Below are 12,831 nucleotides of genomic sequence, written 5' to 3' on the forward strand. Positions count from 1 at the left end.
CTAAAGTAATCAAAGGCAGGACTGTAATTAAATATTTAAAAAGCCACCACGTGCAAGAGGAGAGAAAATGGAGAAGCAATGCTCTCTGCTACTCTGTGTAATTAATCCGGGGAAGCTAAGTGCATAATAAAAATAATAACGATAATTGGAAATTGACTCTAGTGCACGTTCCCGGGTATTGGTGACGGGACGGGAAGCGTCTCAAGACAAACGGTGTAACTTGACTCTGACTTTACTGTGTAAAGAGCTATGTGTCTATCCTGAAAACACATGTTTGGCGTCTGTAGCAAAGTATTAGTCACTAGCACAGGTGAAAAAACAGGGTTTCCTCCAGAAATGTCTCTCTCTTGGCCAGGATTTAAAATAGGCACAGTGAGCATAGTGTTTTTAGTGGATGCCTGTTTAGATACAAAGCCGAATATTAACAAAGAGATGTGAAGTCCACAGGGAAGGAGCACAAAGAAAAAGAAACGAGCCACGTGAGGTTATCCTGTGTCTGAGTAAAGGCAATGAACTTGGGGGGTATTTCTAGAAGGCAAAGAGGACACCCCTTGATCCAGCACCTCGGAAGTAAAGGCACGGTGCGTCTGCATTCATGAAACCAGTCTCAGCCAGTCTTGGCTGAAAACGCTGAAGACGACTCTTAAGGAGCAAATGTCTTTCGACAGGAGGGTCACCGGGTAGTTAAGTTCAGTCTCTAGAAAGCATGTTTTTCTTTGAGATGTAACCACTGGTTTCCAACATCCTCATCCACTAGCTCCTGAACCTCGGGTCTTTGACAATAAACTTCTTGTTTTCACTCTGCATCTAGCTCAGGGCAGTGGTGTGGAGCAAAGAGCTGGTCCCGGGTTGAATCTGACAAGCTGGCATGTCCAGTTCCTTTGGGAACAGCCGGCCTGGCAGCTCTGTGAGTGTCCAGTGAGAAGGGGCTGGGCACTGCAGGGAACGCTCCGAGGCCGCGGGCGTTGGCGTGGGCCATTCGTTGCCCGGTTCAGAGAGGGCGAGGCCTGCGGGGGCCTGGCAGGCAGGGCTTGTGCTGCCAGAGGCTGGTGGCTTCAGGGAGCTGACCACGGCAGGCACAGAAAAGACGCCTTCGCGCTAAGGGCAGGGAGTGGTGAGGAGCGTCACCCAAAGGTTTTGCCTGATATTCAGCCACAATCTTCCCTTTCTAAAGATGCAGCAACCCACTTCAGCGTGTGCCTGACTTTCAGCATGTGCTTTAAGTCCCATTTATTTCAAGCAGGTGTCTAAGTGCTTTGCTGAACCTGGGCCTTAATTTCACCCTGCTCCGCCTAGTTCTACCTCCAGGTACCACCCTCAGTCATTCTCTCCTCTTCCTGCTGTTCGTGGGCTTCAAGTCTTTGGACACTTGTGCTTCCCCACCTTAGCAGTCACTTTGCCAACCTGCACATTTCCAGCTCTTTTAATCTGTCCTCCCGTGGCCGGGCAGCCACCTGCCGAGCACCCCCTTGTGGCCTAGGGTGGCTCTGCAGCAGCCTGCCTCAGTTTCCCCATCACTAGGGTGCTCCATCTCTCAGGGATTCATGCGGCTCACCCCACCAGCCGGACAGCTCCGAGTCCAGTCCCCTTTTGGGGTAACCAAAGTCCGAACAAACAATAAGGTTTTTGGGCTCCTCTTCCGCTTGTCTTCTGGGCTCCCTTAAGTCTTTCTGCTCAGGTATTTTACGGGCTCTCATCAGACCCTATTAGTCCTGCCCGCTTAAGCTGGGAGGCCACTAATTATGGGACAGGTAGGGCTGGCCCCATTTCCCCTTCAAGGAGCCAGTCACCCTATGGCACCTCCTTATAAATGGAACCCTCCTTTCTCCTGATCCTTTCTGTTGCTCTTCTCTGCACACCCACCTGTTTGGCAATATAGTTCTGCCAACCTGGTACCTGGGTCCAAACACGATATTCCAGGCCCTGTTGCACCTCATCCACATAGCAAGAGACCACTGCTCCTGGCTCTCTGCCTACTCAGCCCTCCGTCAGGCCAATTCCAAACTGTTGCCTATTATTTCCTTGATGGAAATATTCCCTCGGTGGTCGCTCTAGTTCAGACTCTCTGGACCACCCCATCCTGTACCACTATGGGCTGGTTTTTGTAATGCAAAGTTCTTATGACAGGGGAATTACAAAATTCCACAGTTAACCTGTGGAACTGTGTGCCAGAGGATGTTGTGAAAGCCAAGACACTAACAGGGTTCAAAAAAGAACTAGATAATTTCATGGAGGACCGGTCCATCAATGGCTATTAGCCAGGATGGGCAGGGATGGTGTCCCGGGCCTCTGTTTGCCAGAAGCTGGGAATGGGCGACAGGGGATGGATCACTTGATGATTCCCTGTTTTGTTCATTCCCTCTGGGGCACCTGGCATTGGCCACTGTGGGAAGACAGGATACTGGGCTAGATGGACCTTTGGTCTGACCCAGTCTGGCTGTTATGTTCTTAATTGCCCTCAGCCAGTAACAGTTTTTGGTTACTGCTGAACTGAGCCGGATTTCCAATCCCAAGCCAGCCACTCCTCCCTGACTGGCACTTTTACAGTTAGTCTCTCCATTGCTGCCTCCCATTCTCAGAGAGCCCGAAGCCCAGTGAAGGAGTGGAAAGGCTCCCAGGGACGTCAGTGGGGTTTGGATCAGGCCCAGACAGAGACAAGTGAGAGAGAGCAGCAGCAGGGGGAATATTTTCAAAAGTGACTACGTGGTCTTTCAAAAGATGTAGGTGCCTAAATCACTGCTCGAAATGTTACCCAGGGGCAGGAGAAGGAAGGCTGGACTTGTAGCATCAGCTCAGGGGAGGCGGGTTCAATCGCCAGCTGTCACAAACTCCCGGTGTGACCTTGGGCGAGTCCCTGGATCTGTCTGCGCTCAGTCCCCAAGCTGGGAACTGGAGAGGATAACAGGGCCGGGGTCTGGTTCAATTTTAAGCTCTTTGGGGCACAGGCTGTCTTATTACGTGTGCGTCTAGCACAATGCGTCTCCAATCTCCAACCTGGGGATTTCAGTGGGTGAGAAGCTGGGTATGAGTCAGCAGTGTGCCCTTGTTGCCAAGAAGGCCAATGGCATATTGGGCTGCATTAGTAGGAGCATTGTCAGCAGATCGAGGGACGTGATCATTCCCCTCTCTTTGGCACTGGTGAGGTCACATCTGGAGTACAGTTTTGGGCCCCCCACTACAGAAGGGATGTGGACAAATTGGAGAGAGTCCAGTGGAGGGCAATGAAAATGACTAGGGGGCTGGGGCACATGACTTATGAGAAGAGGCTGAGGGAACTGGGGTTATTTAGTCTGCAGAAGAGAAGACTGAGGGGGGATTTGATAGCTGCTTTCAACTACCTGAAGGGGGGTTCCAAAGAGGATGGAGCTCGGCTGTTCTCAGTGGTGGCAGATGACAGAACAAGGAGCAATGGTCTCAAGTTGCAGTGGGGGAGGTTTAGGTTGGATATTAGGAAACACTATTTCACTAGGAGGGTGATGAAGCACTGGAATGGGTTACCTAGGGAGGTGGTGGAATCTCCTTCCTTAGAGGTTTTTAAGGCCTGGCTTGACAAAGCCCTGGTTGGGATGATTTAGTTGGGAATTGGTCCTGCTTTGAGCAGGGGGTTGGACTAGATACCTCCTGAGGTCTCTTCCAACCCTGATATTCTCTGATTCTATGATTCCGCTGGGGCTTCTGGGTGCAACTACACTACAAATAATAAATAATACGAAGTAAAATCCTGGGAAATGATCTCCCAGTGTAACCCGGGACCCCGGCTGGGAACGGAGCAGGACTAGTTCCCTCTCCACAAATCAGAATCCCATTGTGTCAAACCCTCCCAGGAGCACACTTCAGCCCTGGGGGCTGTGTGCTGTGTTGTAATCCTGACAGTGCGCCACATGCACGTGAGCTGCACACATGACAAGCCCTCACGGGGATCCTCCTAAAAAATAGTCACTGCACCCAAAACGTTGTTGTTGTTTTCCAAAGGGGACACTAGGCTGCAGGGGATGTACAGCCAGAACTCCTCTTATTGAATCAGAAACCGCGTTCGGAATTTCACACCTGAAACAAAAATAAACCTCCCCCCAGAGCTAGTGCAACTGATATCCTGGCACATGCATGGCCTAGACACACAGAAACCGGCTCATTCCCAACCGGAGGGGAGTTCAAAAGGAAGCGTTCGCCAAACCTGGGTGTCTCTGCCTGCCGAGTTTGGGTCAGAAGCACACTTTGGCACTGACCGATGGCCCAGTCCTGCAGACACCACAGTAATGGGGAGTTTTGCCACCGATTTTGACAAGCGAGAGCACGCCTGGTCACTGGGGGCTTGTGTGCAGCGGGCGTCTGTCCGCCTGAGCGGCCACAACAATACAGCCACAGCGACGGAAACCCAGGCCGCTGATACACTGACGCGGGGTCAAAGGGGACGTATACACCATGAGCTGCAGGCAGATCCCTCTGTATGCGGGCACTGCATGTCCACACTAGGGGTCTGCACCATTATGGCTAGAACTAGTCCTGTCTCTTTCCAAACCTCTCTGAAGACCCTCTTGTGAAGCCTCTAGCCAGCTGGGATTGCTCCCATCTACTGTATTGTTTTATCTGGATCTTATTATTTATGGCAATCCAAGTGTTTAATAATAGTACTTAATCGCCCTGACACTATGCCTGGCCAGCACGTTCTTAGTAACCTGACCCTGATCCCCCTTCCAGTACCTACACCCACTTGCATCTGGCCTTTACATCATAATGTGAGTTCTCTGAGGCATGAACTGTCTGCCACCATCCTGCCCAATGGGGCCATTATCCTGAGCCCCTGGGTGCTATCGTAACAATACGGCTAGATCTCAGGAGCGTAGAATCCAGTCATTTAGCAGTTAGAGGAGAGAACATTCTCTCCTCATGCTTAAAATTGGCATTGGAACAAACCCCATTAGCAGCAGAGGGAACATGCTCCTGTGGAAAACCTCTAAATCCAATGTCTAATTGGAACGTACAGCAAACCTGTTACGAAAGAACAAAGTTCTGGACGTGCTGTACTTGGAGTTAATACAAAGCAAAAGTACCTTCTACCAGCATGCAGCGTTTTCTAGTAACATCATGTCTGCCCTGCGAATTCAACCAAGTCCCTGTTACATTGCGCTAAGCCAAACCGAACGCTGACTTACCAACGGGATCCACAACGTCTATGTGGTCGACAAAGTCCCTCTTCCCAAGGTAGACGGTGAGCTGGTAGGAGAAGAGACAAACACAAAGGGAATGAGAGGCAGGACAAAGCATTGTCGTAATTTCACCTTTCCTCAACACTGCTTGTGTTTAAGAGAGGCCAGAATACAAAGGCAGTGGCTCCCAGGCCGACGACATGGGGTACGAGGCCTTTTATTTTCCGTGTGGTTTCAGTTCACTTCCAGTTAAAACCTCTAGGACTGTTTGCTTTTTATTGATGAATTTAGACTACTCTTAAAGTGTTAAAAATGCTCCCCTTTGGATTCGGGGAATCAGTGTTCCACCAAAGCAGAATATCTAAAGTCTCCAGGATGGTGGCACTCCAAGACTGTAACCGCTGCGTTGGTAACGTGGGCTGTGGTCTCTGGGTTTTAGGGTGGTGGGATGGGGCCTTCTCTGATGGATGAGACATGTTCTCTGGGATGGCACAAGAAGATATGATCTCTGCCCATGGTTTCTGGGGTGGGGGAAAGGAACATGGTCTGTGGGGTGGTGGGGTGGGATGTGATTTCTGGGATATCTGTCTTTGGGTCATGGGTCAGGACATGTACTGCACGGTGATGAGATGTGATCTCTGGCATCGCCGGGCAGAGGGGTGGGACATAGTATCCAGTTTTAGGAGCAGCGCTTTGGTAACAATTCTTTAATAGATTTTAGCCTCTTTGGCCATCAGTGATCAATCACTGCCCCGTTTGTCATGGATGCTTTAGAATGACCAACAAGGAGCATAGCTAATGAAGCCACTGTGCTCCTCTAGCCCTGGAGGTGGACACAGCAAGACCCACAATTTACTCTATATCTCTACCCCCCTCTGCAGCTTGTCCTGGAACCCACAAGGGGGGAGGCAATTCTTGATTGAGTCCTGTGTGGAGCAAAGCATCTGGTCCAAGTGGTGAATTTATCTGAGCCACTCGATAATAGCGACCATAATGTAATTAAATTTAACGTTCTTGTATGTGGGAAATGCATAACAAACCCACAACAAAGAGGAAACTAATTAAATGGAAATTAGAATGAAAAGGAACAGTCATAAGGGTGAAACGCTTACAAACTGCATGAAGACTATTTAATAACACCACAATAGAGGCTCAAATTAAAGGTATATTCCAAATTAAAAACAAAACAGACAAATGAAAATCAGCAAGAGGACCAAAAAATGCCACCATGACTAACCAGTAGAGAAAAAGAGGCAGTTAAAGGCAAAAATGCAGCCTTTAAAAATGTGAAGTCAGATCCTACTGAGGAAAATAGAAAGGAGCATAAACTTTGGCAAGTAAAAGTCTAATAAGACAGGCCAAGAAAGAACCTGAGGAGCAACTAGCAAAGGACACAAAAACTAACAGAAATAAAAAAAAATGTAAGTACATCAGAAGCAGGACGGTGGACAGACAGTCAGTGGGGCCACTGGATGATTGAGGTTCTAAAGGAGCACTCATGGACAATAAGGCCATTGCAGAGAAGCTAAATGAATTCTTTCCATCTGTCTTCACTGCAAAGGATGTGAGGGGGATTCCCATAGCTGAGCCATTCCTTTTAGGTGACAAATCTGAGGAACTGTCCCAGATTGAGGTGTCTCTAGAGGAGGTTTGGGAACAAACTGATAAATTAAACAGTAATAAGTCACAAGGACAAGATGGGACTCACCCAAGAGTCCTGAAAGAACTCAGATATGAAATTGTGGAACTACTAACTGTGGTATGTAACCTATCACTTAAATCTGCCTCTGTACCAGATGATTGAAGGATAGTTAATGTGACATTGATTTTATAAAAAGGCTCCAGAGGCAATCCAGAGGCAATTACAGGCTGGTAAATCTAACTTCAGTAGTGGGCAAATTGGTTGAAACTATCGTAAAGAACAAAATTATAAGACATAGATAAACGTAATTTGTTGGGGAAGAGTCAATAGGACTTTTGAAAAGGGAAATCATGCCTCACCAATCTATTAGAATTCTTTGAGGGGGTCAAACATGTGGCCAAAGGTGATCTGGTGGATACAGTCCTATTCAACATATTCAGAAATTATCTGGAAAAAGGGGTAAAGAGTGAAATGGCAACATTTGCAGACGATACAAAATTACTCAAGATATTTAAGTCCAAAGCTGCTTGAGAAGAGTTAAAAAGGGATCTCACAAAACTGGGTGCCTGGGCAACAAAATAGCAGATGAAATTCAGTGTTGGTAAATGCAAAGTAATGCACACTGGAAAACATAATCCCAACTATACATACAAAATTATGGGATCTAAATGAGCTGTTACCACTCAAGAAAGAGATCTTGGAGTCATTGTGGAAAGTTCTCTGTAAACATCCACTCAATGTGCAGCTGCAGTCAAAAAAAGCTAACAATGTTAGGACCCATTAGGAAAAGGATAGATAATAAGACAGAAAATATAATGCCACTATATAAATCCATGGTTTGCCCACACCTTGAATATTGCATGTAGTTCTGGCCACCCCATCTCAAAAAAGACATTCTAATTAGAAGAGGTGCAAAGACAGGCACACAAAAAAAGTGATTAGCGATGAGATGAAATAGTTTCCATACAATGAGAGATTAAAAAGACTAGGTTTCTTCATCTTAGAAAAAAGACAACTAAGCGGGGATATTATAGAGGTCTATAAAATTTTGACTGGTGTGGAGAAAGTGAATAAGGAAGTATTATTTGCTCCTTTGCATAACACAAGAACCAGGAGACACCCAATGAAATTTAGAGGCAGCAGGTTTAACACAAATAAAAGGAAGTATTTCTTCACACAACACACAGTCAACCTATGGAACTCATTGCTACAGGATGTTGTGAAGGCCAAAAGTATAACTGGGTTAAAAAAAGAATTAGCTAAGTTCATGGAGGACAGGTCTATCAGTGGCTATTAGCCAAGATGGTCAGGGATGCAATCTCATGCTGTGGGTTTCCATAAACCTCTAACTGCCAGAAGCTGGGATAGGACGACAAGGGAAGGGTGACTTGAAATTGCCCTGTTCTGTTCATTCCATCTGAAGCACCAGCCACCATCAAAAGGCAGGACACTGGGCTAGATGGACCATTGGTCTGACCCAGTCTGGACATTCTTATGGTCTAATCCAGGTCTAAACAGTCAACCCCAGGTCCCCCATTTGGCTGGATTGGCCAAGAATGAGCCATTAAAACCACTGGGTTTGCCAAATTTTCACCATTAGGGTCCTTAAGTAGGACAAGAATTAATATTATAAAGAAAATCCTCAGTGTTTTGTGAAGAGGTAAAGGACCCTACTCTGGGGAAGGTCTCTCCCAATGCTCCTCCTGGTTATTTATTGAATGATTTTCTTTTAATATACAGGATAACCCCATTAAACATGATAGCTTGTTTATGAGTTCGTGCCTGGGTCTTGTTTCCATTATGGTGCCTGCTTTCGGCTGCTGTGTATATCTGTTCCATGGGACAGTCCCTAAGTGCAGTTGAATCGTCCAGCTCTCGCCTGGTAGGATAGCTAGAATACTCCGTGTTCAGTTACCCTCTGCTCAGTCCCGTTCCCACCAGCGGATGGTGGATGCTGTCTGGATCAGAGAGCTGTATCTGTTTCCCTCATGTTGGGTCTCCTGATCATTTCCTAAAGGGGAGACCCGGATGCAATACAAACCTGAAACTCAAGCTTCATTGGATGAAAGGTTTTCTGATGCTATGGCAACCCGCAAAGCAGTGTTTGTTATGAATTCCCCCTCCTTTGCCCGCCCCCCCTACACGCCTGGTCTGCACAGGTTGTGAAGCTGCCACAACTCCCAGCTAAGGACTTTGTTCTTCGCCTCAAGCTGTAGAGGCAGATTTGCGTAGCTCTGGAGTTCTCAGGGTCAGTCTCTGGTGAGGTCCAAGATGGCAGTCGTTACATTACCAAGCCTTTGCTGAATGCTGGGTAAGTATCAAGCAAATCAATATAACACTCTGGGCCGGCACCGAGTTAGGTTTTGGGAGCAAGAGATGAAATTCATGGTTTCAAGCAGGAAACATCTGAAAGGCTCTGCGTCCATCATGCTTTCACCCCAGAACTAGGAAAAACGTGGCCATTTGGGCTGAATGTTGCCTTGATTTGGGGTTTATTCGGCGTTTAGCTAAGCAGATACTCTCCTCTCACGAGCTCGCATTCCCAAGGGCAATGATCATCAACGTACGGTTTTCTAGACAGTAACCAGTCAGGTGCATCCAGAAACCCTGTTCGAGTTAATCTGCTTATTTTAAATGCATTAACAAGCTTGAGAAAATCCTCTGTTTGGCACTGCCGACTTGGTTAGCTGGGGCATCAGGCTGGATTCCTCATGTCTTCATTTGCCTGTGTTACATAGTTCCAGTTCTCCCTGTGGCTGAAGGAACGTCCCGCGGGAAGTCAGTTAGTCACCCCAGTATCTGCATGGATGGGGTCTCTCTGGCTCCATCTCCAAAAGAAACCCGTAAGCAGGGAAAGCAGAAGGGCGAAGATTGGAATCAGTGCAATATGGCTGTGTCCAAGGGACCCTCTGAGACAAGCGATAAGATGTACATGCTGCCAACAGATGGTATCAGATAGCTTACAAGGTCATTTAGATGATCTGGAATACTGCAGCTCAACTTTGTATACATCACATCCATCTGACACGGCTTTAAAATAAGATTTACAAAGCCCCTAATAAATCCAGTGGTTTATACTTGATTTGTCGGCATCCGATTTTATCACGGTTTGGCCCCTAAGTCCTGCCTGGTAGACAATCATCTGCTTAAATGAGAAGTTCTGAAAGCTTAATTCCCCACACAGCACTGAAGAAAGAGATATGAGTCACCAGCGTTTGTGTCACAGGCTATGGCATCTTTGACCCATTGTCCATCTACATGGGAAGGACTAGGACACAGCAAACAGCTAGTAAGCCAGGCACCTAGCAGTGCCCTAACCCTGACCCTAAGCACCCCACCCCCATCCCGCTCACTGCATCCCTCCCTGTCACATCCCCCTGCACCCCCATTCCCCTAACTGCATCCCTCCCCATCCCAACCCCCACACCCCCATCCCCATCACTGCATCCCTCCCTGTCCCAACCCCCCACAACCCTATCCCCCTCACTGCATCACTCCCCATCCCGCTCACTGCATCCCTCCCTGTCACATCCCCCTGCACCCCCATTCCCCTAACTGCATCCCTCCCCATCCCAACCCCCCACACCCCCATCCCCATCACTGCATCTCTCCCTGTCCCAACCCCCCACAACCCTATCCCCCTCACTGCATCCCTCTCCAACGCAAACCCCCGCACCCCCCTCACTGCATGCCTCCCCGTCCCAACCCCCTGCACCCACATTCCCCTCACTGCATCCCTCCCCATCCCTCTCACTGCATCCCTCCCCATCCCAACCCCCCACGCTCCCATCCCGCTCACTGCATCCCTCCCATGTCCCAACTCCCTGCACCCTTATCCCCCTCACTGCATCCCTCCCCATCACATCCCCCTGCACCCCCATTCCCCTCACTGCATCCCTCCCCATCCCAACCCCCCACACCATTCCCCTCACTGCATCCCTCCCCATCACATCCCCCCCGCACCCTCCTCACTGCATCCCTCCCTGTCCCAACCCCCCACACCCCATCCCCCTCACTGCATCCCTCCCCATCCCAACCCCCACACCCCATCCCCCTCACTGCAGTATATGTGCTAGTGCATGCCAGACGTGTACACATGAATATACGTGTGTATCTGCATGTAGGAGTGGGAGTCAGTTTCTACAGATTTATTGATATAGGTATCTGGACAGGTGCATTTCTTTGGTTGTGCTCTATGGATTTGTACTTGGGCTTCAGGAGTGGGCCTTTAATGGACCCATTGCAGCTGTGCTAATGTGTGGTCCTAACGGAGGGAGGGGATGGAATGAGCAGGGACGGGGCCTGAGGAAGGGGTGGGGCCTCGGGGCAAGGGCGGGGCAGGGGCAATCGGTTTTCTGCTATTAGAAAGCTGGCAACCCTACCCCGGGCAAGCTTGACGAGACCTCTCCTTCTCATTACCTAGGTTTTCCTTTCCTGCGCGGCGCCCAGCCTCCCGGCAGCCGATCGGCAGCAAGCCCCCAGCTGCCAATCTCCCCGCTAACGAAGCTGGCGGCGGCTCAGAACCAGCTGGCCACGCGGCTGCTCGCTTTGTGCTGTGCTGTAAACATTTCCCGGGTGCCAGCTCCCCAGATGTGCCCGTGCCAAAGCGCGCCGAGATTGCCTGTGTGGCAGGATCCCCCAGGGGAACCGCTCTCTAACCAGATGGCCCGGCTGTGTGCCAGCCAAGCAGTTACTCGCTGTGCACCACAAGGGATGGACTAAGACACCCAGAGCTGGGCTTAAACCATGAAGCTGCACTAGGAGCGGGGGATGGGAAGGAGCAAGGCCGTGGTGCTGCCCCCCTGCAGGAAGGGAAGGTGTCGACATGGCTGTCTCAGCTCTGGGCATGGGATTCGGAGGCCGCAAGGGGACTTGGTCTGAGGCGCCAGGCTGATGCCGCTGTGCCACTCTTCTGGCTCCCGTCCTTTGACTCAGCTGCTGGGCTGCGTCTGCTCCTCTCTGGGGGGCAGTTAAACGCTCATTATAATTAATAAAAAATGACTGCGCTATAACGTGCTCCAGCCGGTCGGCAGCAGCACATGCAGCATCGCAACTGAACCCACCACCCCCGGGAGAGACCCCGGGGGACTCCACCCATGAAAGCACAGCAGGGACGGGCAGCTTAGCTGGGCAGGGGCTTGTCTCCGGTACTTGTCTGCAACTTGCTGTGCACACATGCTAAGCATCTCCATTAATGGCAGTGAGGATAGCAGCGACTAATACGGAGGCATCCAAACCTGAATGGGAAAGGACACGACCGTCTTTGGCTGGAAGGGTGTAGCGCTCAGAGCACTTTGCACAGGGGATGAGCAGCATTACTACCCTCATGGTCCCAGTGGGGAAACTGAGGCACAGAGCGGAGACGTGACTGGCCCCAGGGCCCAAAGGGAGACAGTGATAGAGCCATGAATATAACCAAGGCTCCCTTAACCAGTCTCCTTCCCTGGTGGGGCTGGGAATGGGTCACGGAGCCTTTGCCCTTCCCTGGCCGGAAGGGGCCGTAGACACAGAGCTCCGGTCCCCACCCAGAAGTCGTCACTCCAGCTCAGGGCGAAGGTGCAACAGCACAACAGCCTGGTGAGGAACACACAGAAGTCACTGCTCTCCAGAGCTCTCAATGCAGCACCAGTCCCCAGTGTGTCTAACACACAGCTATTCCTGGCTCTCCTCCTCCTCCGACCCGGCGGCCTTGACTCCTGCATGCCGCCCGGCTTCTCCCCTGGTCTATTCCAACAAGCGGCGCTGGCCCCCTCCTCTCACATCGCTCCTCCCTCCGGATTCCTTCACTGCCTCCTCCGGACTTCCCCATCCAGCCCCAACACCGCCCCTCCAGGCCTCCGCCCCCTCCTCCGGCCTTCCCCATCCAGCCCCAACACCGCCCCTCCAGGCCTCCGCCCCCTCCTCCGGCCTTCCCCATCCAGCCCCAACACCGCCCCTCCAGGCCTCCGCCCCCTCCTCCGGCCTTCCCCAGCCAGCCCCAACACCGCCCCTCCAGGCCTCCGCCCCCTCCTCCGGCCTTCCCCAGCCAGCCCCAACACCGCC

At 50.4% G+C, this 12,831-nt stretch overlaps 1 protein-coding gene across 5 annotated transcripts in view; it reads right to left on the reverse strand.

Annotated features, from left to right (window-relative positions):
• The window catches only part of ARRB1 (arrestin beta 1), a 172,356-nt gene that overhangs the window by 43,761 nt on the left and 115,764 nt on the right, over positions 1 to 12,831 (reverse strand). For all 5 annotated transcript variants that reach the window (XM_034759322.1, XM_034759323.1, XM_034759319.1 and 2 more), the window contains one exon: positions 5,154 to 5,214. In XM_034759322.1, the coding sequence (XP_034615213.1) occupies positions 5,154 to 5,214 (61 nt within the window). The remainder of the gene's footprint in view (positions 1 to 5,153; positions 5,215 to 12,831) is intronic.

This window comes from Trachemys scripta, chromosome 1 (assembly GCF_013100865.1).
Source record: "Trachemys scripta elegans isolate TJP31775 chromosome 1, CAS_Tse_1.0, whole genome shotgun sequence".
NCBI lineage: Eukaryota > Metazoa > Chordata > Testudines > Emydidae > Trachemys > Trachemys scripta.